General features: G+C 45.1%; 1 protein-coding gene across 2 annotated transcripts; it reads right to left on the bottom strand.

Moving 5' to 3' along the window:
- Positions 1 to 1,645: 1,645 nt before the first annotated feature.
- On the bottom strand, positions 1,646 to 25,473 carry Aptx (aprataxin). Of its 2 annotated transcripts, XM_032905036.1 has the most exons (8): positions 20,603 to 20,637; positions 18,413 to 18,549; positions 14,462 to 14,508; positions 13,984 to 14,250; positions 12,220 to 12,279; positions 10,128 to 10,354; positions 3,935 to 4,038; positions 1,646 to 2,756 (listed from the first exon to the last, which is right to left on the bottom strand). In XM_032905036.1, exons 1-8 carry the CDS (start codon positions 20,635 to 20,637, stop codon positions 2,602 to 2,604), a joined length of 1,032 nt encoding a protein of 343 aa, XP_032760927.1. In that variant the 3' UTR covers positions 1,646 to 2,601. The 2 variants fall into 2 exon arrangements, with proteins under 2 accessions (XP_032760927.1, XP_032760926.1); XM_032905035.1 differs by lacking the exons at positions 13,984 to 14,250; positions 20,603 to 20,637 and adding an exon at positions 25,410 to 25,473 and having other exon boundaries at positions 2,321 to 2,756.
- Between the last annotated feature and the right edge of the window lie 2,511 nt (positions 25,474 to 27,984).

Genomic DNA, 27,984 nt, shown 5'->3' with positions numbered 1-27,984 from the left:
TCTCAGCAAGTTCAAGGTCATCCTAGTCTACATGGTGAGTTTAGGGTAGCTTGGGATAAGGTAGGGGTGTGTGTGTGTGTGTGTGTGTGTGTGTGTGTGTGTACTTGAGAATTAAGTTATTTCTTTTTTTAAGATTTATTTATTTATTATATGTAAATCGGATCCTATTACAGATGGTTGTGAGCCACCATGTGGTTGCTGGGATTTGAACTCAGGACCTCTGGAAGAGCAGTCGGTGCTCTTAACCCCTGAGCCATCTCTCCAGCCCCTAAGTTGCTATTTCTTAAAGAGTACTTCTGACTTACTGGAACTCAGTGGGTAAAGACACTGAGTCAAGCTAGTGATTCAATCCCTAGGGCCAATATGGTGGAGACAATTGACTTCCAGAAATTGTCCTCATGTGTACACACGCGCACACGCGCGCGCACACACAGTGTCAGTCCATAGTAGCAGAGATGGGTGTCCTGTTTACAGGAGGTAAAGCGGCCCAACCAGGAGCCAGGAAAGGGTATGACCTTCAGAGCCTGCTCGCTCCTAGAGACCTACTTCTGCCAGCCTGGCTCCACTCCCTAATGGCTTCACAGTCATCTAAACAACACTGCAAGGAAAGGACCCCCACTCCAGAACACGAGCCTGGAGTTACTCCAGAGTCCAGCCATAACTGCTGCTTTGATAACAACTGGTCTTGCCTGGCCACGATGGGCCAAATAATATGCTTTGGTACCTTAGATAGAATTTTATTTCCCCTTTTAAATCTTTTATTTATTTGCTTCTGTGACATAGGGTCTCATGTAGTCCAGACCTCGAGTTCACCATACAGACAAGGATTACCTGGAATGCCTGGCCCTCCTGGATCTACCACCTCCTAAATTTGGGATTGCAGGAGAATTTGCCACTGTGCCTAGCTTTAAATGTGGCTGGCTTTCTTCTACTCTGCAGTCTCCCAACATCCCTCCCTCTGACTCTGAAGGAAAGCTTCAACTAATTGTACAATGACATGTCTGTCAAGTAATACAGAGTCCACACAGTCTTCTTCCCCCTGGTGATAAAAGCCCATTTTGGGGAGGAGGGCTAGGGAATGAATAAACCTCAATACCTCAATACCTGCTTCCTGCCAGTCATTATTGACATTTTTCCTCTAAGAGATCTATTTTTTTTTTTGTTTATGTATTTATTTACGTATAAGTGCACTGTGGCTGTCTCCATGCACACCAGAAGAGGGCATCAGATCTCTTTACAGATGGTTGTGAGCCACCATGTGGTTGCTGGGAATTGAACTCAGGACCTCTGGAAGAGCAGTCAGTGCTCTTAACCGCTGAGCCATCTCTCCTGCCCGAGATCTGACTTTTACAGATTTAATTATGTGTGAACGTGTGTCTGTATTCAGGTTTGTGTACTTGAATGCAGTGCCCACAGAGGTCAGAAGCAGGTGCAGGATCCCTGGAGCTACAGGCAGCTGTAAGCCACCTAATGTGGGTGCTGGGAACAAAACTCAGGTCCTCAGGAAGGGCAGCATGCACTCACCCCAGCCTTAAAAAATCTATTTTGGGCAGAAGGAAGAATGTAAGCACGGTCACCTCATTCCCCGAATGTTCCTCATTATACCTGACCTTCTTACGCTGTCTGATACAGACATTCCTAGTAGTTTACAGCAAATACTCATTTTAATACTGATGTGCTAAACTATATTGTATCAGGTGGAAAGTAAATGAACTATTTTGCAACATTGTTTTTCTAAGATACATTATCTGAAGTTTAGTTAAATGTTCTGTAATTCTCAAGAGCAATGGCTGAAGCCTCAGTAAAATCTGCCTGAAGCTAATAACACACACTGCCCAGGCTGCCCTCAACACAGGCTGTACTGTTTACTGGCATCACTGTACATGGCTGCCCCTCAGCACAGGCTATACTGTTCGCTGACAGTTCACACTGCCCCAGGCTGCCCTCAGCAGAGGATGTACTGTTTACTGGCAGTTCACACTGCCCCAGGCTGCCCTCAGCACAGGCTGTACTGTTTACTGGCAGTTCACACTGCCCCAGGCTGCCCTCAGCACAGGCTGTACTGTTATCATACTGTGCCCAATATTACCACTTCCTGTTCCCTGGCACAGTCATACACAAAGTATCTCTCTGTGCAGATGACTGCCACATATGTTCACCCAGGCACTCAGCCTGGTACAGTAGATTGAAAGCCTCCTCATGGAGGGAAGAGGAATATCATAGAGCAGGAACCAGGCCCCCTCAGAACCTCAGCTATCTTGATAAAAAGATAGAACATGATCCGGGGGCAAAGGTAGGAACAAATACATTACCAGTCCTCTGCTTCTACATCTTGTATTTGAACCTCAAGCTGACTCTGCCCTCCTATTAGTCAGGCCTGACATGGTCCTGGGAAGGGTGGTCAGGCATGTCTCATCCTCCATTACCAGAAAATATACCATACAAACCCATATTCCCAGTTCCTGACCCAGAGTCACCCTGTGTGGTCACTCAAGAATAATAAGCTTTGTTTTGAAGAGCTGCAAGCTTTAGTTCAGGACTGAACGGAGCACAGGCAATGCAGAACGATGCTAGCGCTGCACTCGGTCACCAAGGCAAGTGTCACCCGCCCCAGTGCTTCCTGAGGTGCTCCTTCAGCTGTGGGATGGAAGGCAGCAGCTGCTGACACTCATGGCAACGGAGAGGCAGCTTCAAGAGTTCACAAGTCCCATCTTTAACAGTCACTCTGCCAGCTTCCTGAACCATCTTGATCACAGCTACAAACACAAGTAAAGAGCAGATCCCAGTTATCTTGGAAAGCTGGTAAGACATCAAGAAAAAAACTAAAAACCATGACTCTAATCGACATATCCCAGTATCCTAACGCTCAGACCTTAGAGTTAGACTTCACACTGAGAAAACGTACTCGACCAGATTCTAAGCCTGAGCAGCCTATCTTTGAGATACACACTCCTTGAGAACACACTCCATGTAACCACATCAGGGGCTCATCACCATGCTTTTCCCCAGACGGCTCTTTGCAAAATGGTGGCTGCCACATTAACACCACATCAGTACTGAAGTTGCGTAGAAAACATACTGGGAAATGCTTACATCCCAAATATACTTAACATTCCTGCCCCACTGCTAACAGGAGAGACACCTGCTCAACTCCTGCCACAGGAAACAAAGAACTACTGAGCCCTCCTGATCTAAGAACCCTTTTGCATTTGGACATAAGTGTCCCCTCTAAAGCCTGTATTCAAAGTGTGGTCCCCAGGTGTTGGTAGCATTGAAGTGGTAGCAACTTTAGATGGGACCTCGCTGGAGAAAATAAGTCACTGGGGACACCCTTGAAGCTGTCCCAGGTCCCTTCCCTGAGTCTCTCTCCTCTTTCTCTCACTCCCTGACTGCCAAGAAGTGAGCAGCTTTGCTCCTCCTTGCCCTCCCTGCAGTGTTCAGCCTCACCATAGCCCAGCATCAGAGGCATGGACAAGTCCTCAAATATGAACCTACATACGGTTTTAATTTCTTAGGTTATGTCAGTATGACACAATGACAAACAGCAAAGTCTGGGTAGCGTCAGGTTCAGAACCTGTTCACACACATCTTCCCAGCAAAGAGTCTAATCCAGCTTTCTAGCTTCAGGACACCTGGCATTAATTGGCATTAACCTTACTGAGCTGCCATTAGCTCATCTGCTGTCAAAATGAAACGCTTCTGAGCCTGACATAACAGCTAACTGGGCCCTCCAGGAGGTTCACAGCAATGTAGCCATCCTAGTACAATGAAGCATCCGTGTTCATTTTAGGAGTGGCTTTTTTATAGAGAGCACTAAATAGATGAGGCTCATTTGAGGCCAGGTTGTTACTGAGAGAGACAACTGAGTCAGATAATAAAACATCTAAGAAAATGAAGTAAATACTAATAAAAATAACAACAGAGTACTCCTTACCTTGTGACTCCAGAAAATATTCTGTATTGAAAGAATTCCAGTGCTTTTTGTTTTTAAGGCAAGGAGAATCAAAATCCTGGCTGATCACATGAAGATGTACATGGCTATTTGAAAGTTGAAGAACAAAAAAGAACCAAGTATTAAAAACTATGGTTTAATCAGAATGACAGCAGTCAAGGTAAGTACAGATACATAAACTTCTGACCCTGTGTTCACTCAGTCACTGAGCTGAGAGTAGTTAGTGCTTGCCATGTGTGCTGGGCAGTTTCATATCAACTTGACATAAGCTAAAGTCATCTGAGAGGAGGAACTCTCAATTAAGAAAATTCTTCCAGCCAGGCGGCAGTGTCACCTTCCTTTAAGCCCAGCACGCTGGTGACAGAGGCAGGCAGATCTCTGTGAGTTCAAGGCTAGCTGGGTCTGCAGAGTGCATTCTAGAACAGCCAGGGCTATATGAAGAAACCCTTTCTCAAAACAAAAAAACAAATAAGAAGGAAATGCCTCCATAAGACCAGGCTGTATGAAAGGCTATAAGGTATTTTCTTACTGAGTGATTGATGGAGGAGGGCCCATCAATTGTGGGTTCTATAAGAAAGCAGGCTAAGGAGCAAGCCAGTAAGCAGCCCCCTCCACAGCCTCTGCATCAGCTCCTGCCTCCAGGTTCCTGCTCTGAGTTCCTGTCCTGACTTCCTTTGATGATGAACAGCAATACGGAAGGGTAAGCCAAATAAACCCTTTCCTCCTCAAGTTTCTTTGATCATGGTGTTTCACAACAGCAATAATAACCCTAATCAAGACATCATCATGCAAGCACAACGACCTAAATTTAATTTTCAACACTGAGATGAAAAGGCCAGGCACAGCAACACACACTCTGCTAGCCCTGAGGAGGCAGTCAAACAAATCAGCAAGCTCCAGGCTCAGGGGTTCACATCTCAAAACATAGCGTAAAGGCTAGGTATGGTGTATGCCTTCAATCTCAGCACCCTGGAGGCAGAGACAGCAGAAGCTCTGTCTGTAAGTTCAAGTGAAGCATGATTTGCATAGTAAGTTCCAGGCCATCCAGAGCTACACAGTGAGATGCTGTCTCAAATGGATGGATGGATGGATGGATGGACAGACGGACGGATGGAAAAACAATAGTGAGAGAGACTGTCTCAAATAAATATAAAAATAAATAAGGGAGAAAGCAACTGGACACAGACAGACAGACAGACACACACACACAAATATTTAATGCTTAGTAAGTATCTAATTAAACCAAGCACTAGGTTTCATAGTGAATAATATAGGACAGGACTTTGTATCTAGAATAATTAAATTCTAATAAAGAAAAACAAATAAATAAAAATTCGAATAAAGAATAAAATGTTTTAAAAGAACATGCCATGCATGCTGGCACATGCCTGAAATCCTAGCACTGGGGAAGTTGATATAGGAGGATCCTGAATGTAAGGCCAGCCTGGGCTAAACAGTGAGAACATGTCAGAGAGAGAGAGTGTGGGGGTAGAAAGAAAGGAAGAAAGAAAGGAGAAGAGAAGAGAAGAAAAGAAAAGAAAACTAGTTGGGAGGATCAGAGGGGGACAAGAAAAACAACAGGATATAATCAATACACATTACACACATGTATGAAAATGTCATCATGAAATCCATTATATATAATATACACTACCAAAACAGCAAAAGGAGGAAAAGAGAGAACTGCAACAGTGATCTAACCCCTACCCTAACCCAGTCTGACCCTAACACTAGAGCAGTTAACAGTGCCAGAGAAGGCCTCTGCCAGATGAAGCAACCGCTAGGCAACTGCGTCTTCAGAGGCTGAATTCAAAATCCCGAGATTCCCGAGAAGCAGCTTTGTGCAAATGGGGACCACACTGAAGGTGAGGACGACACAATGATGGCCAGAATCAGGAGAGCCAAAGAGCAGGAATTCAGCGGGAGCCAAATCATAATGGGTCTTAGAGATCTCTAAGAGTGCTGGGGTTTTGTTCCGACTACATCAGGAAACTGCTGGAAGAGTCTAACCAGAAGAGATTATCCCACTTGTACCTTTAAAAGACCACTCTGGGTGTTGGAAGAAAGGGACGGAGAGTACCTAAGGTAGGATACACGGAGTCTGACACCAGGCTACTGCAACAGTCAATGCCAGAAACCAGCACAGCTTACACCAGAGCTGCAGCAGAGATGACGAGAAACAACCCAAGTTTGGCCATGTTGCAGAATAAGACAGGACGTACTTCGTGGGTGCACATTTGGGCAGTGCCACTTGCCGAGATATTCAGGCTGAGCTAACAGCTCTGTTGATAATGTGCTTGTCCTACGAGCATGAGAATCTGAGGTTTGATCCATAAAAATCACACACACACACACACACACACACACACAGAGAGAGAGAGAGAGAGAGAGAGAGAGAGAGAGAGAGAGAGAGAGAGAGAGAATGAATCATAGTGTCGTGTACTTGAAATCCTGCATGGGAGAGGTGGAGACAGGTGGACTCCTGGGCTTAGCTGGCCAGCTTAACCTAATCAGCAAGTCCCAGGTAGTGAGAGTCCCTGTCTCAAAAATAAATAAATAAGGTAGAAGCACCTGAGGGGAAAGGCACTTGGCATTCACCTCTGACCTCCACATGCATGTGCACAAGCATAAACACACACATGTGTACACACACACACACACACGTGCGTGCTAGTAGTTTTACTTTATTAAACTAAATAGAATGCCTCTTGTATAATTTTTATTCTTGGAATTAGTGGTATTTCACTTTGTCCCATTAATAATCAAAAGCCGCCAGTATGTGTGCAGAATCCAAAATGGAATACAAGCAGTAGTAAGTGAGTGAAAATGAAGGGGGCCATATTGAAGAGTGAGAGAAAAAACAGCCTTGGAGAGCAGTATGTTGGCTAGATACTGTAAAGCTAAAAGGGAGAGAGGCTTTTCACAAATACTGTACAGCAGTAAATGTCTTTCCACAGAAGACGGGTAGCAATACTATAGGTATATTATATGTATGCTCGGACTGAACACTATAATGAATAACATCCAGTCTCTCACTGCTGGAGAAAGAAGACAAAAAGGCAAGCTGGGTGTTGTTTGTGGGGAGGGACTGGGAGGCAGGAACCAGCACATCCTGGAAGCTAAGCAGGGTCAAGTCCGGAAAGAGAACCAGCAGGAATCACCACTTCCCATGTACACATGAGAACGCAAGTCAGGGAAGGGGAGGGGGCTTAGGATTTGTTTTTACTTCCTGGCTTTACCTGCTGAGAGGATGTAGAAGCAGACACCCTAAAATCAGCCACTCGTACCACTAGAGAAAGCTGGGAGTACCTAGGTCTCTCCGGAGAAGATGAGCCTGGGATACCATGAAGGGACAGAAAATAACCTAAACCTTAAAAGATGTTGGGGGCAACAAGTGACAAAGAACCAATCTAAAGGAGCTTCCGGTGACCAAAGATGAAACATTTTAAGCAGCAAAAAAAGTAAAGTATTAATTAGAATGTACAGAACTCCATGAGCAATACTGGGAACGAAGTTCCACACACAACAGAACAGTTCACACAGTAGATGGGAGGGGCATGAAGAGGAAAGAGTACAGCAGCCGCAGTCAGGCAAGCAGTCCCCACTCCAGCTGAGTGTGGGCAGCAATCTGTGATCCCAGCACTTGGGAAACGGAGGCAGGAGGTCAACTCTGAGATCAAGGTCGACCTGAACAAACAGCAAGATCTAGGCTGACCTAGACACAGACTGAAGCCGGTCTCAAACAATTAAATAAAAATAGAAATAAAGGGGTTGGGGATTTAGTTCAGTGGTAGAGCGCTTGCCTAGCAAGCACAAGGCCCTGGGTTTGGTCCCCAGCTCCGAGAAAAAAAAAAAAAATAGAAATAAAGTAAAATCACCAATGGTAATAAAACAATGGGTCTAAATTTGAGTGACAAGATAGAAACAGTCTTGACAAAATATCAAAGGTCACAGTCATCTCAACAGCACACACCTCTGACAGAATGAGGACACTTCACAGATGTCACACATACCTACACTGAAGGAGATCTCATACCAGGGGTGAGCACACCTAAGCCCAGCACTCAGGAGGAAGGATCATGAATTGAAGACTAGCCTAAACCGTGTGATTTCAGGGCCAGCCTGGACCCAGAGAAACCCAGCCTCGGGGCTGGAGAGATGGCTCAGTGGTTAAGAGCACTGACTGCTCTTCCAGAGGTCCTGAGTTCAATTCCCAGCAACCACACGGTGGCTCACAACCATCTGTAATGAGATCTTCTGCCCTGCAGGCATACATGCAGGCAGAATGCTAGATACATAATAAATAAATTTAAAAAAAAAGAAAAAAAAAAGAAACCCAGCCTCAAAAAAACAAAACAAACAGCCAGTACTCATCAAATGCATGAAGATCAGGGACTCAGACTGTGGAGGCTGAGGGCAGACAAAAAGTAAGTGCTTTGTGAATCCTGAGGCTGAAAAAGAACACATTAGCAAAAACAGGTGACCTTCAAACAAGCCTACCTTTCAGTCAGCAGGGGAAGGTCTTTGTTCTACTTCACATGTTACATTGTATCTTTTAATTAAAAACATTGCTCTACAGTAGGAAAACTTGTTACATTTTCCTTTGTTGTTGGTTTTGTTTTAGAAAGTGTCTCACTTTCTACAATATGTATTCAAAAATTCTATCATCCCGCTGGAGATGTCATTCAGTTAAGACAGTGACATAATCTCAGCATTCGGGACACAGAAGCAGGAAGATCAGGAACACATGGCCAGCCTTGGCTACCTGGAGCCCTACCTCAAAATAAGTAAATAAACAAAGGTAAAAATGGAAAAATAAAAGTATGATTAAGGGGTTGGGGATTTAGCTCAGTGGTAGAGCGCTTGCCTAGGAAGCGCAAGGCCCTGGGTTCGGTCCCCAGCTCCGAAAAAAAGAACCAAAAAAAAAAGTATGATTAATACCAATGTGACACATCTTAAATGGGGCCACAGATATGTCTGAGCAGTTAAGAGCAGCAGCAGCTCCTCTAGGGGGACTAGGTTTGATTCCCAGCACCACATGGCAGTTATCAACCATCTCTAACTCCAGTTCCAATGGATCCCATGCCCCTCCTGACCTCCATGGGCACCAAGCACACATATAATAGATATATATGCAGACAAAATATCCATACACATAAAATAAAATAAATCTCTAAAATATTCAAGTGATTATCTGGAGTAGAAAACACCTGTAGCCGCAACCTCAGGAAGCTGATTTGACAAGAGTAAAAAAAAAAATAGAAACTTATAAAAATCTAAGTTTTAAGTTGTTTATTATAATATAGCTTTTTAAAAGTCGAGACTGAAGCATATCCCCTATTGCTTGGACCAAATAAACTGAAGGAATTTGTCCTGCATGCACTTGTGGGGAGAAAAACAACCATTTTGCTCCAAATCCTTCTGCAACTAAGCCCATGAAGAACAAATCCCACATTCTCCCCTCATTTTATTTGAAATTGTGCATACCCTGAGCTTACATTTACAGAAGTCTATGGTGCCTTGTTTCCTTTAGAGCAATGGTCCTTAACTGATTAGGGTTAGAATGGCAACAAGTAACAAGCCACTGAGCTCATCTAAGGCAGAGGAGCTCCTTCATCAAGCCTGCATGTTAAGATACTTAAACTCGGGGTTGGGGATTTGGCTCAGTGGTAGAGCGCTTGCCTAGCAAGCTCAAGGCCCTGGGTTCGGTCCACCTCCGGAAAAAAAAGAAAGAAAAAAAAAAAAAAAAGGATACTTAAACTCCCAGCTGGGGAGACTGCTCAGTGGTTAGAGCACTGACTGCTCTTCCAGAGGTCCTGAGTTCAATTCCCAGCAACTACATGTTGGCTCACAACCACCTGTAATGGGATCCAATGGCCTCTTCTGGTGTGTCTGAAGACAGCTACAGTGTACTTATATAAATAAAAAATAAATCTTTTTTAAAAAAAAAAAAAAGACACTTGAACTCTGAGAAAAATAAGAAACTACAGGGGACTGAATTACATGCAAAAGCAGGAACTTGGGCTCACAGGCAAGTTGGGCAAGTATGAGATTTGGCCCACCTGCCTCAGAAACCTCCCATCTACTCCCCTGGACCTTAAAACTACTCAGACACTCAAGTCTAAGCTGCTCACCGGAACCAAACCAGTGTGTACCACCTCACCCCAAGGCTTACCTCATGCTGGGAATGGCATGGTAACCCAGTCGGAAGCGCAGTTTGCTGGATCCAGCAAAATCTGCTATCACCTTTTCCCCTATAGCGTGCATGTGTTTGAGAAGTTCGAGGTGTTCACTGGTCACAACCTTCAGACTGGAAATGGAGGCCCATGGTAAGACCAGCCAGTGGTGCCGGGCCTTGGGGTATTTATCCTTAATCACCACCACCTGATCATCCTTGTAAACCTAGCAGAGAGCACGGGAAGGAAGAGACATCTGCTGAGGATTTTTGTCATGTGCCATCTACTCCTTCAGTCACTTACTTGAAAACACAGTGGAGAAAGTTTTAAGAGGTAGAGCAGACACAGACACTGACAGCGTCTTACCCCTGTCACATCATTACACAGTGAGGAGTCAGGGTTCCAACCCAAACCTCCTGAACTCCAGAGCCCATGTTTTTAAACACAGTACACAGGATGCAGAGAAGATACACAATACAAGAGTTCTCAAGAACCAATGTAAATCTCCCCAGACAGAATCCAATCCTAGCTCTCACACCACAGACCTGGAATACATGTGTGGAGAGTTGGAGGAGCCCTGACTGAGGCAGAGCACTAAGGCCCCTCAAGGACAACAGTGACTTCTGACAGGAAGACAGCATTACTACAGTCACCATCTGACGGTCCCTTCAAAGGGCCTTGCTGGGGTTAGCACTTTCTCTTTTTAACATTTATTATTTATTTGTGGAGACCACAGGACAACTTAAGGTTGTTCTCTCCTTCTGCCACGTTGATTCCAGGGACTGAACCCAAGTCATCAAACTTGGCAGCAAGCACCCTGACCCACTAAGCCATCTTGCCAGTCCACAATCTCTCCTAATAGCACCCAGAAGGTAAAATGAGACAAAGTAGACAGTATATTCACCTCAAGAAGTGAGCGGGGGTTTGGGGATTTAGCTCAGTGGTAGAGCACTTGCCTAGCAAGCGCAAGGTCCTGGGTTTGGTCCCCAGCTCCGAAAAATAAGAAGAAAGAAAGAAAGAAAAAAAAAAAGAAATGAGCGAACTCCAGTTACTTTTCATAAACCCACTTTAACAAACTCACAAACAAAAACCAGCACACAGAGTAAGGTAGTCACTCACACACACACTTGCCCATTACCCACTGCTATACAGCTCATGAATTTTCATAGTTAAAATGGCCATTCTGAGGCTGTGGAGTTTCACTTAGGGTTTAACACTTTCACTATCAATTATAATTTATGCACTTATGTACAAAAAAAGAGAAGAAACTATGAGAGCTCACACTAGAAAAGCTTGCATGCTCTTTCATGACTCAAGTGTCCATCAACAACGAAAGGGTAATGTGCTATATATACAAAATGGAATAGGATTCAGGAAATCAGGGGCTGGGTGTGGAGGTGTATGATGTTATCCCAGCACTCAGGAAGCATAGGCAGACAGATCTCTATGAGTCTGAGGATAGCCTGGTCTACATAGCATTTCAGCACACCCAGGCTATAGAAAGAGACCCTGTCTCAAAAAGGTGTGGGGGAGGCGGGGAGAGATGATCTTAAGAGCACTGGCTGGTCTTCCAGAGGATCCAGGTTTGATGCCCAATATCCACATGGTGTCAACAATCATCTGTAATCCCAGTCCCAGGGGATTCTTCTACTGTCTCCAAGCACCAGGCACATACATGGTACACAGACATACATACAGGCAAAGCACCCTTCACACTAAAATAAATAAAAATTTTTTCAAAAGAAAAAGAAAAATGAAATAAAAATCTACAGGAAAATGGATGGACTCAAAAAGTATAATACTAAGCAAGGGGATCCAAAAATCAGGAAATTTTTCCTATATGACTCCTAGCCTATAATGTATACATGGATGTGTGGAAATAGCTAGTAAGCGTAGGTACAGTATAACATTTAGAGAGGAGACCAAGAAATGTGGTATTAAGTGATACTTGTACTCATAGAAAAGTGCAGTAAACAGAATCAACCCCACTAGGAAGAACCGACCTCCTTTGGCTTCATTTATAATTATGACTTTTGTAGTATGGTCTTGTACTACATGACAGACACTAAAACTATACACTGTTATTCTGACCTGCATTTTGGGGTCTTTCATAGATATCTTCAAGCCTTGACTCCAGTGGCCCAGTGATTCCTAAATAGAAAAACAATGTAAATGTAATGCCAATAATTAAACGTAGCTAATACTACTTATCAGCAAAGTCCCAATAAAGCATGGAAGTAAGATGAGTTTTTGAGAATTACTAGACTTCCTTTATTTCAGTTCACTGCCCTTTAGGACCACAAGCCTCCCGAGTGTCTTCTACATTTAGAACTGAGAGTAAGATGGAGGCCTACTGTGGAACTTTGTCCAATGACCAAGGACTGTTCCCGAAGAGGAGCGGCTGTGATTACCTGAACAAGGCTGTAACAAGAATGGGCCAAATATTCACTTCCTGGGGGTGAGGAGGGAGGATACACAGCAGCTCCCAGCTGCCGAGAGGGACACTCCTCCCTGATGGGGCAGTCACACTTAAGTTGCCCATGCTCCTGTAACCACGACTAAACTCACTGGTTCACCGACTTAGACTTGGGTGGAATAGTTGGTCTGTCATTAGTGCCAGATCTGGGGTGAAGAGACATCTGTTCACATCTCCCCAGAAAAAGTCCCATAAAGCCAGAGTACAAATCAGCCTCCTTGCCTGTTTATTCTCCAGTGCAGCCGAGCCAAGCTTCTCCTTTGACATCAATATGTGAAAAACACTATCAAATAGGCAGACAAGCAAGTGACCCGTTTTAGTAGTAAACGTTAATTACGCTATTATGGCGAATAGATAGATGTATAAGGAGTGGATGAAGTCCTGAATGAGTGCGTGTTGTTGCTATGACCAGTCATGGCAAGGACCTCAGTGCCTAGACGGATTCCTCAGAGAGGGCCCAGAGGGATGGCAATGGCTGGCTACACAGTGAATGCAGAAACCACAGGTCGTCCTCCAAGGTGTTTACAGCTGAGATTGCTCCCTTACAGAGCCCTCCTACCAATGCTACCTAAACCTCCCTCCTTGTGCAGCTATATGCAATAAACCCACGTCCTCAGCTGCGATGTGTAAAATAATCATGCCAAGTGCACTGGCTAGTTTGTGTGTCAACCTGACACAAGCTGGAGTTATCACAGAAAGGAGCCTCCCTTGAGGAAATGCCTCCATGAGACCCAGCTGTAAGGCATTTGATCAAGGTGGGACCCAGCCCATTGTGGGTGGTGCCATCCCTGGGCTGGTGGTCTTGGGTTCTATAAGAGAGCAAGCTGAGCAAGCCAGGGGAAGCAAGCCAGTAAGTAACACCCTCCATGGCCTCTGCATCAGCTCCTGCTTCCTGACCTGCTTGAGTTCCAGTCCTGACTTGCTTTGGTGATGAACAGCAACGTGGAAGTGTAAGCTGAATAAACCCTTTCCTCCCCAACCTGCTTCGTGGTCGTGATGTTTGTGCAGGAGTAGAAACCCTGACTGAGACACTGAGTTTCCAGGCTGTTGGTGCTGCATCTCCACTGAGCACAGCCAACCCACTTCCGGCTTTTCTGTATGTGTGTCTGTCCTTTTTCTTTCCCTCACTAAGCTGGGAAGGGCGTGGCACACTGTCCCCACTGACTGCCCTGTCTTTCTTCAAGTGGTTTACCCCAGGAACTTAATAGAAAACCATCTAAAGGGACGTTCGTCAAGTGATTTCCAGGCCACAAACAAGAGACTCTCTCATCATGGTTAAAAACCTTCATTAGATTAAAACCACCTCACTATGTACAAACAACTAAGCAGTCATTACCTCAATTCATGTCCCCATCATCTACCCATCACACTATGCTCACCTCCTTGGTGGCTCCATGCTTGCCCTTCTTAGGGGGCACAGAGCACTGGCTGGGGCTGGCCCCAGACTCAGCTTCCATCTCCTGACTATCACAGTCTGACCTCTTTCTCTTCCTCTGTGTCACGTTAGGGCTCTCTGCCACCTCCTCAAACTCCACCATGTATGGATAAAGTTCATTCACCATGTGGAGAACCTGACCAGGCAGCAGCTTCATCTCCTGGTCCTTCCCAATGACGACTGCGTCAATGCTGGTGGGATTGACCCCCATCTGCGGATGGACACAGCATGGCAATGTAAGTAGACGGCAGCAGTGCCACTGGAGATAGGGCTGCTGCACTAACTGCTTCCTCTACCCCCACTCCCCACTCCATCACGTCCCATGACAGAGGAGCGCTCACTAGCTGACAGTCTGAAACAACATCCTGAGAAAACTATCAAGTTTAAAAACAAAAACGGAAAGACAGGTCGCCAACACATACCTGCTTAACGTTGACATATCTCTTGTTACACTCCGCTTTCAACTGTACTGAAAGAAATAAGAAAACATTAAACACAGACGCAACCAAAACCAGGTACTCTGTTGTCCCTAAAGGACAGCAAAGCATGACTGCTGCAGGCAACCCACGGCTGAGCTGGTTCTGCTTGGCCTGGGCCTACAAATCCCACCTCGTTCTAATAGCTCCAAACCCTTCCATAAAATGCCCTTCAGTGAGCAGGCTCTGGTGGTAATCCCAGGCTTGGGAAATAGGGTCAAGACCAGTTCAAGACCAGCCTTGACTGCCTAGCCAGTGTGTGAGGTCAGTGTGGAATATGTAAGAATATCTTATCTACCCATACACACACACACACACTACATTACTGTATGTTTTCTGTTACCTACTGCTAATACTCTGGCTGAAAACCTGGGATGGTGAAGGGAGGAGAGGCTGCAAAGACGGCTCACTGGCTGATAGTACTTCCTTGCTGCTGCTTTTTCCAGAGAACCTAAGTTTGGTTCCCAACACTGGACAGCTCATTACCACCTTTGACCCCAATCCAGAGGAATCTGATGCCTCTGGCCTCCACAGGGAACTAAGTCAAATATACCCACATAGACACATATAATTTTAAAAATAAATCAGAATAACAAACAAATGCTCAGTATCTTTCGCTCTTTAAAGCTGCTTAAAGAGACACTTAAGAGACAGAAGCAGGTGGATCTCTACGAGTAAGAGACCAGCCTGGCTCATATACTGAGTCCAAGACAGCCGAGGCTATATAGTAAGTCAAAAGAAAGAAAGAAAGAGGGGCTGGGGATTTAGCTCAGTGGTAGAGCGCCACCTGGGAAGCGCATAAGGGCCCGGGTTCGGTCCCCAGCTCCAAAAAAAAAAAAAAAAAAAAAATCAAAAAAAAAAAAAAAAAAAAAAAAAAAAAAGGAAGGAAGGAAGAAAGGAAGAAAGGGAGGGAGGAAGGAAGAGAGGGAGGGAGAGAGGGAGGGAGGAAGGAAGGAAGGAAGGAAGGAAGGAAGGAAGGAAGGAAGGAAGGAAGGAGCGAGCTTTCATGAACCCCTGTGGACCCCTAGCCAGCTCGGGATCACAGACTGCCAACAGGAGAGAAGCTCTAACTCATGATTAGCTAAGATTCCACTACTGAGGAAAAGAAAAAAAAACCTCCTAAGAGTCGGGGCTGAAGCTAAGTAGAGGACTTGTAGAGGGCTTCTCTAGCATGAGCTTCAGGGCAGGAAATATCACCATCACGTGACTTCAACAGAGAAAGAGGAAAAAGATATGATCTTGGAAAACAGGAGTTCAAGCTGGAATGGAAAGAACGTTCAAGAAAGCACGGCAGACAAAAGCGATCTACAGATTCAATGCAATCCCCATCAAAATACCAATCCAATTCTTCAAAGAGTTAGACAGAACAATTTGCAAATTCATCTGGAATAACAAAAAACCCAGGATAGCTAAAACTATGCTCAACAATAAAAGGACTTCTGGGGGAATCGCTATCCCTGAACTCAAGCAGTATTACAGAGCAATTGTGATAAAAACTGCATGGTATTGGTACAGAGACAGACAGATAGACCAATGGAATAGAATTGAAGACCCAGAAATGAACCCACACACCTATGGTCACTTGATTTTTGACAAAGGAGCCAAATCCATCCAATGGAAAAAAGATAGCATTTTCAGCAAATGGTGCTGGTTCAACTGGAGGTCAACATGTAGAAGAATGCAGATCGATCCATGCTTATCACCCTGTACAAAGCTTAAGTCCAAGTGGATCAAGGACCTCCACATCAAACCAGACACACTCAAACTAATCGAAGAAAAACTAGGGAAGCATCTGGAACACATGGGCACTGGAAAAAATTTCCTGAACAAAACACCAATGGCTTATGCTCTAAGATCAAGAATCGACAAATGGGATCTCATAAAACTACAAAGCTTCTGTAAGGCAAAGGACACTGTGGTCAGGACAAAACGGCAACCAACAGATTGGGAAAAGATCTTTACCAATCCTACAACAGATAGAGGCCTTATATCCAAAATATACAAAGAACTCAAAAAGTTAGACCGCAGGGAGACAAATAACCCTATTAAAAAAATGGGGTTCAGAGCTAAACAAAGAATTCACAGCTGAGGAATGCCGAATGGCTGAGAAACACCTAAAGAAATGTTCAACATCTTTAGTCATCAGGGAAATGCAAATCAAAACAACCCTGAGATTTCACCTCACACCAGTGAGAATGGCTAAGATCAAAAACTCAGGTGACAGCAAATGCTGGCGAGGATGCGGAGAAAGAGGAACACTCCTCCATTGTTGGTGGGGTTGCAGACTGGTACAACCATTCTGGAAATCAGTCTGGAGGTTTCTCAGAAAATTGGACATTGAACTGCCTGAGGATCCAGCTATACCTCTCTTGGGCATATACCCAAAAGATGCCCCAACATATAAAAAAGACACGTGCTCCACTATGTTCATCGCAGCCTTATTTATAATAGCCAGAAGCTGGAAAGAACCCAGATGCCCTTCAACAGAGGAATGGATACAGAAAATGTGGTACATCTACACAATGGAATATTACTCAGCTATCAAAAACAACGACTTTATGAAATTAGAGGCAAATGGTTGGAACTGGAAAATATCATTCTGAGTGAGCTAACCCAATCACAGAAAGACATACATGGTATGCACTCACTGATAAGTGGCTATTAGCCCAAATGCTTGAATTACCCTAGTGGCCTAGAACAAATGAAACTCAAGACGGATGATCAAAATGTGAAGGCTTCACTCCTTCTTTAAAAGGGGAACAAGAATACCCTTGGCAGGGAAGAGAGAGGCAAAGATTAAAACAGAGACTGAAGGAACACCCATTCAGAGCCTGCCCCACATGTGGCCCATACATATAGAGCCACCCAATTAGACAAGATGGATGAAGCAAAGAAGTGCAGACCGACAGGAGCCGGATGTAGATCGAACCTGAGAGACACAGCCAGAATACAGCAAATACAGAGGCGTAATGCCAGCAGCAAACCACTGAACTGAGAACAGGACCCCCCGTTGAAGGAATCAGAGAATGAACTGGAAGAGCTTGAAGGGGCTTGAGACCCCATATGTACAACAATGCCAAGCAACCAGAGCTTCCAGGGACTAAGCCACTACCTAAAGACTATACATGGACTGACCCTGGACTCTGACCTCATAGGTAGCAATGAATATCCTAGTAAGATCACCAGTGTAATGGGAAGCCCTGGGTCCTGCTAAGACTGAACCCCCAGTGAACTAGACTGTCGGGGGAGGGCGGCAATGGGGGAGGGTGGGGAGGGAACACCCATAAGGAAGGGGGGGGGGAAGGGATGTTTGCCAAATGTACATAAGAAATACTCAAGTTAATAAAAAAAAAATAAAAAAAAAAAAAAAAAAAAAAAAAAAAAAAAAAAAAAAAAAAAAAAAAAAAAAAAGAGAGAGAGAGAGAGAGAGAGAGAGAGAGAGAGAGAGAGAGAGAGAGTGTGTGTGTGTGTATGTGAGACAAGCTGGAGGCCACATTCTTAGAGACCTACCTTCTGTGTGAGGCAGTGGTGAAGGCTGACACCACCCCACTGTGACTCAGACAGGATTCAGCTTGATGATTCTAGAATTTACTTGTCTTTCTGCTCAACGCATTATTTCTGGACACAGCAGAGTGCAAGCCTCAATCCTGCCGTCCCAATGTAATAAGATACCAGCCACCCCTCCCTTACCTGAGCCTGCCTTCCTTATGGATCACTGCACTGAGAAGACAGAGTCCAGGACGGCCCAGCCCAGGTTGAGCTAAAAGAACACAACTAAGGAGCCTTGTTTTTGGACTACATTAGGTTTTTCAGCAAGAACCAGGAAATGTGTTTCTCTGGTTATCACTGTACCCCAGATCTAAACACAGTCATCTTCACATTGCTATGACCAGTTACCTTGCTGTCGGGAACATTTCTTATCTGTGATCTTGGTCTCCGGGCTTCGACCAATCACAACAGCTTCTAAATGGGGAAGTTTGATTCGCTGGTGCCGGCTGTCCTGTCTCACCAACCAGCACACCCGCATCTTGGCTCTAAAAACAACACAGAATTTCTGAAAAACAAATCACCCAGGCCACGCCAGCCTCACCACACATGCCTTTGAGGATGGTCACAGACAGGTGACTTCACCACCCTCATCTCAACTTCCTCGGCTATAAAGTTGTGCTAATGACAGGACTCGGAGGCTGCTGGGGTTAATGCAGTATTTAAACATTGCTAAGCAGTCAAACACTCGTCACACATTTGTTGACATCCTGTGCCAGGCACTAGGTTAGATGCAGAGTCCCTCCCTCAGAAGTGAAACTGCCCCTGTGAGCTGAAGAGCCTGGAGTAGGTGTGTGAGCGGACAAGGCATACACTAGCTACCGTGATAAGATACAAGCACTCTAAGAGAGAAACTGAACGTGCTTAGTCCAGACAGGACTGGCCCTGGACGGTATTAGAAAGGCTCTCATGAAGAAAGGGGTACATTTGAGGGTTTGGGCTGTGACAGAGAACCAAGAACTGAACAATGAAGATATGGGACCAAGAGAGGTGGCTGAGCAGTAGCAGCACTGACAGCCCTTCCAGAGGACCCATATTTGGTTCCCAGAACCTACATCGTGGCTCACAACCATCTGTAACTTCGACTTCAGGGGATCTAATACCCTCTCCTGACCCCCACGGGTATTACACACATAAGTACATTTACATACATACAAACAAAACACTCTAAGAAAAAAACAATCCTAAGGGAAAAGTTCTTCAGATCTCTGGTGTCTATGTACTAGGCTTCTCTCTCGCGCTCTCTTTTCTTTTTGTTTGGGGGTGGGGGGAGTTAGTTGAAGTCAGGGCTTTGCACATGCTAGGCAAGTGCTGTCCGCTGAACTACATTTCTAGCCCTTATTTTATTTCAGAGAGGGAATGTGTGTGCTTGTCAGTATGCACCATATACAATACCTACAGAAGCCAGGAAAGGACATCAAAGTCCCTGGACCTAGAGCTACGGCCCCTAGAACCACCATACAGGACTTATTAAAAAAAAAAAATGGAGTGGGGGCTACAGTTCTAATTTGTAAGATGTCATTAAACAAATTAACGGATTTATAGGAAGACACTGCTTAGAAATAGAAGTGAAGAAAGTACAGAGGTGGCTCAAAGATTAACAGTACATACTGCTCTTGAAGAGATAGATACCAAGTTTGCAAGCACCTGTACTCCTGGCTCCAGGGGATCTGACACTTCTGCCCTCTGTGGGCACCTGCATTCACGTGCACACACCACCCTCCCCCATACACACACACACACACACACACACACACACACACACACACACACAATTAAAAAATAAATTTTTTCTTTTAAAAAGAAAAAGAGGGGTTGGGGATTTAGCTCAGTGGTAGAGCACTTGCCTAGCAAGCGCAAGGCCCTGGGTTCAGTCCCCAGCTCTGAAAAAAAGAAAAAAGAAAAAAAAAGAAAAAAGAAAAAGAAAAAGAGATGAAAAATCAATTTCATATTGGTTCCCTTAGCTATTGTTTTTTTGGTGTGTGTGTGTGTGTGTGTGTGTGTGTGTGTGTGTGTGTGTGTGTGTGTGTGTGTGTGTATATCCATCCATCCGCACATGCGTACTGCAAACCAAACCCAGGACCCTGACCTTGCTAAATAAGCACTCTACCACTAAGCTAAATCCCCAGCCCTGAATTTTACGCCAGAACACAATTAATTCACTTGGCGTGTGAAAGATCCAAGAGTCAAGCTGAGATACACAAGAAGAGTGGATGAACTGAACATATCTGAGAGAGGCTGAAGCAAAGAAAAGGGACGAGGCGACCCAGGCAAGGCTAGGACTAGGTCTTCAGGATGTTTCTCTACCCTCTAGAGCAGTGGTTTCTCAACCTTCCGGATGCTGCAATCCTTCAACACAGTTCCTTAGGTTGTGGTGACCCCAACCACAGAGTTATTTTCATGATACTTCCTAACTAATTTTGCTACTGTGATGAATTGTAATGCAAATATCCGGAATGCAGAATACCTGATATGTGACCCCTGGGGAAGGGGTTGAGAGCCACTGCTCTAGAGCCTTATCAATGTTCAAGCTTCTGGTACCTTGGGGGATATCTTGCCTCCTGCCCAAGCAACATGCAGGCCTTCTGCACGATTGCTGTATTCAGAAACGAAGATCAAAGAAACCATATTCTTAAAAATGAGAATATTGTTACCATCTGCAAAGACAAGAGGATGCAAGGCAGAATGAGCCCGAGGGGCACATCCTCAGGGACTGGTTAGTGTGAGCGCATGCAGGCCAAGGAGGTCCGATGCTGCAGATTGGTTCTAATGCTATTTATGTTAATTTGACTCCCAAACTTACATGGGAACCAGCAAATCTGCCTGAAAGACGCTGAGGGTCCCTGCCCCAGTTGGCTTTGATTGGTGAAATAAAGTTGCCTGCGGCCAATGCTAGGCAGGAAGACTGAGGCGGGACTTTAGATTTCCCGGGCAAGGAGCAGGAGAAAGAGGAGTTTTTAGAATCACCAGGCCGGGATGCAGAGAGATCAGACTAGAGGGAGCAGGAGAGAAAGCATCCAGTAAGAATCAGGGAAGTAGCCCCTGGTCAGGGAAGCAGCCCCAGGGGCCACTTCCCGGATTGGGTCTGGGGTAGCAAGAGTGGCCCAGCCTTTGAGATGCTTAGGGCATATTAAACGTGTGTGTGTGCGCGTGCGTGCGTGCGTGCGTGTGTGTGCGCGCGTGCGTGCGCGCATGCGTGCGTGCGTGCGTGCGTGCGTGCGTGCGTGCGTGCGTGTGTGTGTGTGTGTGTGTGTTTCTTACATTCGAGAATCCAGAGCATTTTGGCTGGTGGTATCAAGAAGGACACAGTGCAGACAGGGAGTTCAGAGCAGATTAACAATTTACTGCTTCAGTTCAAAGTTCTCTGTCAGTCAGAAAAGGCCAGAAGGCAAAGGGACTGAGCAGGAAGCACTGAAACAGGCATCTCAGGTTAAAGGGCACAAGTGGCGGTGCAGACTTCCTCAAGGTGAGCATGAGTCAGGAGAAGGCTGACTTGGCTGCACCAGATACGCTGCCTCAAGAGTCACTCAAATAAAGGGCAAACTTAAGGAAAGAACACCAGGACGAGAGGCTAAGCTTCAACAGCCAAGTTTTACATGTCAGAGTACGATAAAACAGCAGAAGCCCAGGAATACCTAGCCAACGGTTATGTGTAGGCAGAGGAGTTCAGGAAGCTGGGATTAGAGACTAATCCAGAAGCTGCTATTAAAGAGACCAGAAAGTCCAAAAGACAACTCAACAGGTCTCCGACAGGAGCTGATATGAAGATAAGCTGTTCATCTAAGATCCTAAACCCAGGCCCAGTGGTGATCCCAGGCAGATCCCATTTAGAATGCTATGTTCCATGGGGCATCCATTGGACCTGCTACAAACTGATGGATAGGCAGGTAATAGACAGGAAAGTGAAACGTCCTCACTGGGTACTGAGAAACAAGTCTTCTGACTGACAAAGAAGCCAACAGACAGTGCAGCTTCTGAGTAGGAGGAGAGGATTCGATGAACAGTGAGGAACATGGCGAGACAATGGAAACAGCACTCCCTTCTGCCACAAGTACAGACACATTCCCTGAAGTTGTCAAGTTGTGATGTTCAGATGCGCTGCTTCCTGGAAAGTGGATGCAGTTACTGCACAATGCTCACGACAAACCTTAAACAGCAGGTTGGCCCATTTGAGCCTCCAGACCCAATTTGTAGGAATTAATGACTGTAGAATAAAAGAACATAGAAGGCTGGTTGTTCCTGAACCTTACCCAGACTCTCCAGTAAAATTCCATAAACTATACACAAGCATCATGACAGCAGATATCATGCCTACCTCAGCACTGCAATTTCCAGCATTTACCCCTTACCATATAACGAGCCTACAAAAATCAGCAAGCTGTCAATCAATGTTGGCAGATAACTGATTAGATGATAACCCTACCAAAGTTCTCAAGGTTTTCCACCTTCTCTTTACTTCCTTGAGACAGGATCTCACCATGTACCTCGGGCGGGTCTAGAACTTGTTATAAAGACCAGGATGGTCTTAAACTCACAGAGATCCACCTGTTTCTACCTCCCGAGTGCGTGAGATGAAAGGGGTGCACAAACACACCCAGTTGAGTTCCTCATCTTAAAGTAGATGCCCCAAAACAGGAGTTCATTCTACCATTCCCTCTCCCTTCTGCAATGACCCATTTGCTGACTACATCACTGGTCATTACTCCCCAATTAATTATGGTTTGCTTGTTTGTTTGTTTTTCTTTTTCCAGACAGGGTTTCTCTGTGTAGCCTTAGCTGTCCTGGAACTAGCTCTGTAGGTAAGGCTGTTCTCGAACTCAAAGATTCATCTGCCTCTGCCTCCTGCTGGGATTAAAGTCATGTACCACCACCACCGCCTTAGGGATCTTAGTTAGGGTTTCCATTGCTGTGGAGACCCCATGACCAAACCAACTCTTATAAGGACAACATTTAATTAGGACTGGCTTACAGGTTCAGAGGTTCAGCCCATTATTATCAAGATGGGAACATGGCAGCATCCAGGAAGACATAGAGCATTTCACCTCTTGTTCTGAAGGCAGCTAGGAGAAGACTGGCTTCCAGGCAGCTAGGACAAGGGTCTTAAAGCCCACCCCACAGTGACACACCTACTCCAACAAGGCCACACCTCCTATTGGTGCCACTCCCTGGGCCAAGCACAGACAAACCATCGCATTAGGGAACCCAAATGATCTTGGCAAGTGGCGTGCGGCCTGAAATCTATCTTGAAGCACTGTTAGCACTGAGCTTCTGAAGGGCCACTAGCACAAGTACGGAGCTGAATTTCCAATTAATTTAAGCACAAGTGACTGTGGAGACGTGAATTTAAGACTGTCAGCCTCTAATTCCTCAGAGGTTACTTATTTCACAGAACTGGCCCCAGTGGCCATCCTTCTCACTCTTCCCTCCCCAGACATACACGCAGGCACTTTACACACAGACATCATCATTCTAAGCATGGTATTCTGATGTTGACTTATCCTTCTCTCCTAACTAGAGACCCAAATCTTAGATTTCAGGTCCCATCTCCTTGGAGGCCAATGGAGTTGTCATCTTCTCACAGCCTTAGGAACGGACTCCCCTCTGTATCCCCATTCGAGAAACATGGAAGAAAAGTCTTGGAAGACTGCTGCTGGCCTGCTCTTGTATCCCAGGATCCCAGGTGTTCAGCATAACCTATTAAGAACATACTACATGGGGTGCGGGGGGGCTGGGGAGATGGCTCAGTGGTTAAGAGCACTGACTGCCTTCCAGAGGAGCCAGGTTCAATTCCCAGCACCCACACGGCAGCTCACAACTGTCTATAGCTCCAGTTCCAAGAGGATCCAACACCCTCTTCTTGCCCCCCAACGACCATTGGGAGTCAAGAGCTAATGCATATGTCCTCCTTTCAAAAGCCTCCAATCTCACAGAAGACCCAGAAATAATTATAATCAGTGGGGTATGATTTGCCTGTAGAAAGAGTATTATGGAAATACAAACCCTTAGTACCATGTGAAGGAAAGTTTTCTGGGGAAAGTTTTCTGGTATAAGCTGAGTCTTATAAACTTGATTAATTTGGTAGGAGTAGGCAGCCTATCTGAGGAACAAGAACCAGAAACTGGGATTAGGAAGACATTTCTAGGCAAAGAGAACAACAAAGGCAAACACAGGAAGACATGGCACAGTGCATGGAGAAGCATTAAGTGATAGTGGAACCGGGGTTGGGGATTTAGCTCAGTGGTAGAGCGCTTGCCTAGAAAGTGCAAGGCCCTAGGTTCGGTCCCCAGCTCCGAAAAAAAGAAAAAAGAAAAGAAAAAAACAAAAGTGATAGTGGAACCTAAAACTGAAGGCAGAAGGGACCAGAGACCCAAACAAGGTCCAGATAAAGCCCCATGTGACTGGCTGACAAGCTGAAAAATTGTACATTCCAAAAGATTTTGAAATTCAGCAGTCAGTGAATGCTTGCTTAAAGAATAGGAGGTGTGGGGACGACATATCAGCAAACAAGTCAGTAACAACCAAGCAGGAATTGGACAAAGATTTCCTTACAAAGATCATCTTGGAAAAAAAAAGTATAAAAACCAAATATGCATTTCTTTCCCACATAAACAATTCTGTAAAAAGATTTCTATGACAGAGGTCTGTAGTCTCAGTATTAAGGAGGCACAGGCAGGATATCCAGAAGTTTGAGGTCATACTACTCTACATACTGTAAACCATCTTGGAAAAAGAAAAAAAAAATGTACAAGGCCTGTATCCCATCACTGGGAGGTAGGGACAAGGGGATCAGGAATTTGAGGCCAGCTGGGCTAGTGGGGAGGCAGGGACTCTTAAGAAATCCCCAATACATATCGACTCCTCCAAAGTATTCTCCATCAATTCCAAATAGATGTAATTTCAAAAGCCCCAGCTTTGTTGAATCAGTCTCTGCACTATATGAAAAAGGCCTTACTGCTTCCGGCATTATTAAGGCCCGCTGAGGACACTGCTAGGGCGCCTCAAGTTACTCTTGGAAGGCGTTTCTGGCAGAAACAGAACAGCCCCGTTGGCACGGACAGTGTCCACTGTTTATCTATAAATCTTTTCAAGCTGATCTTGCAGCCAACTAGGTACAAGAGTCGGATGGGGATGGGGGGCGGGGAGTCAGAGAGGTCGGAACAATGCGGCGGAAACCAAAACTCTGAAACACGCCCACCTGAACAGGACGAAAGGGTGGGGCTTGGTCCACCCAGAAGGAAACCTCGAACTCCACCTTCAAGGTCTCCGCTCCGGGTTAGCAGCCCCGGCCAAACGCCCCTGCTGGCTTCTAACCCAACCAGCTACGAAAGCAGGCCGACCACTAGCTTACCTCGACTGCACACTTACAAACCTCCACGCTACCCGGCTGCGCCTCGCCGCTTCCGGTGCTGAAAGATGATGTCACAAACTGCTGCCTGGCAACTGGTGATGATTGCAGAATTTTTTCGAGAATTGGCCGAAACGTTCTCTTGCCGGATACCCTGGTCGAAAAGTGGTCGTAGCAGCTAGTTGTTTCCCGTGAAGATAACTCCTTTGCCTTCTCTGAGGCATCTAGCTGTCATAGCCTTCCAGTGTCTGAATCCGGAGAGATTTCAGACAGCAATCTCCTGTGGCTTTTCTATGCAGCCATGTCGTCTCTTAGCACTTCCTCCTCAGGAAGCTTGCTATATGTTAAAGCCATCTTTGAAAGGGAAGGAACGAGGTTGGAGGTAGTGAGACAAATTCATTCTGTAGCCCAAATTGGCCTTGAACTCGCCAGAATCTCCTCTTGCCTTAGATTCCCCCAGTGCTGGGATTGCAGGTGCGAGCTACCAAACACAGCTTTGAAGCCATCGGTTAAGCTACAAGCTGGAGTGCTTTACCAACCACTCACGTTCAAATTACACGTTCCTTCTCTAAGGAGAAAAAGACTAAAGAGAGAGACAGAGGAACCCTGCTAAGATTTTTTTTTTATGATGTCTTCACTAAATTAACTGAGGGCAATCAGTAAGGCAGGAGGTTGGGATGACATATTTGTACTGATTTTTATAGCAATTCCAGGACGTTCCCTAAAAGTCTTGTATTGTAAATCACCAAAGACTTCTTGGCAGATGAAAGAATTCCTATCTCGTGAGTACATCAGAGTGTAGAAACTGAACCTTTTAGAGTCTTTTTTTTTGGGGGGGGAGGGGGTTGTTTAGAAAACAAGGTTTCAATGTACCCTAGGCTAATCTCAAACTCAAGATTCCCCTTTCCCCTACCTCTGAAATACTAGGATAACAGGCTTTCACCCCCATTCTCAGCTAGGAGCTCTTTTGTTTCTTGGTCAGATGGGTTGCTATTGTTTTCTTCCGTGGAAAAGCGGGCTCCACTAGTCTGATAGAGCTGACAAGACAGGATGGGAGGATGTTCCTGGGAACAAGAGAAAGATGTGCTTTTGTTGGCAGAGAAGATGCGGGTGTATGTTAGGATCAGAGCGGGAAGGGAGGAGGCATCGCAAGCTGTGCAAGCCTCAAGGCTGAGAACGAGGTCCACAACTGCTTAAGATACTGAGGCAGATCTGGTGACCTGACAGTTTACATTTTCCCTCAGGATTAAACATCTTAGCCAAGGCTTCTACGCAGACTCCATTGTGTCTCTTACGGCTAAAAATTAAACCGGGTCATTTGTACAAAATTGGTCAGGGTTTTCATAGGCACTGTATTAGGTCTAATCCATTGTCTGCAGTGCACTGACCAGAAAAACAAGGTTGTCTGGAACAATGCATGGTTAAGGGTAGGCACTTAAGACAATCACTGGGGTTCACATTGTTTGGGGGCTAAGCTCCCTGTTTCAGCTTCTCTATGAATTAAACAACTACTAATTTTTGTCTTCCACTATTCTTCTCTTAGCTTCCATGGGTTTGACCAGCCTGGAAATAACATTTAAATGAAATCATGAAGTATTGGTTTTTGTAATTAATTTATTTCATTTAGCTTGGTGTCAAGTTTCATCTACAATGTGGCACACGTCAAAAGTTCCTTTTTAAGGCTAATGTTTTTCTTTGGGTTTTATTTTAAATATTCTTTCTTTTTTAATGTATTGATTTTTTAATGTGTATGGGTGTTTTGCATGCATGTATGTCTGTACACCATGTGTGTACCTGGTGAGGAGGCCAGCAGAAGGCAGATTCTCTGGAACTGGAGTTATAAGAGACTGTGAGTTGGGAATAGAACCCAGATCTTCTGAAGGAGTAACCAGTGTTCCTACTGATCCATCTCGCCAACACACACATTATTCTTTCTCATTTTCCTTTTTCCTCCATTTCTTAAAGACAGTGTCAAGGCCTTAAAAGTTGGCCTTAGGGGCTGGGGATTTAGCTCAGTGGTAGAGCGCTTACCTAGGAAGCGCAAGGCCCTGGGTTCGGTCCCCAGCTCCGAAAAAAAAAGAACCAAAAAAAAAAAAAAAAAAGTTGGCCTTAAATTTCTGATCCTCCTGCTTCAGTTTGTTGCTGTTGTTGTTGTTGTTGTTGTTGTTGTTGTTGTTGTTGTGAGACAGGGCCTCACTATACCTCTGGCTGTCCAGAAACTTTTTATGTAGACCAAACTGGCCTTGAACTCACAAAATAAATTCTGCCTCTTGAGTACTGGGATTAAAGGCGAGCACCACTAAACCCAATTTTGCTTCGGTTTCCCAAGTGCTGGGACTGTTGGGTTGTTCCTGTCTTTTGACTTTTGTGAATAATGCTATGTTTATGAGCATGGACGTTCAAAACATCAAGATCTGCTTTCAGATACTTTGGAAAGCAGGATTGTTGTGTCACATAGTGTGTGTGTGTGTGTGTGTGTGTGTGTGCGCGCACATGTGCGTGCATGTGTGCACACTCAAGTATGTTCTGAGCAAGTGAAATGTGTAGGCCAGAAGACTATATATATTAAATGTTGCCT

Source organism: Rattus rattus, chromosome 1 (assembly GCF_011064425.1).
Source record: "Rattus rattus isolate New Zealand chromosome 1, Rrattus_CSIRO_v1, whole genome shotgun sequence".
NCBI classification, from domain to species: Eukaryota; Metazoa; Chordata; class Mammalia; order Rodentia; family Muridae; genus Rattus; species Rattus rattus.
This window is presented reverse-complemented; position numbering and strand designations above follow the sequence as displayed.

What these genes read in the sequence shown, in the direction of transcription:
- Aptx (XM_032905036.1), bottom strand. Translation starts at nt 20,637, where the DNA reads ATGTTGCTTGGGCAGGAGGCAAGATATCCCCCAAG. An exon ending in CATGCCATTCCCAGCATGAG is followed by an intron (nt 4,039 to 10,127) that starts GTAAGCCTTGGG and finishes ACTTTCAAATAG; the next exon opens with CCATGTACATCTTCATGTGA. An exon ending in ATATTTTCTGGAGTCACAAG is followed by an intron (nt 2,757 to 3,934) that starts GTAAGGAGTACT and finishes TTGTGTTTGTAG; the next exon opens with CTGTGATCAAGATGGTTCAG.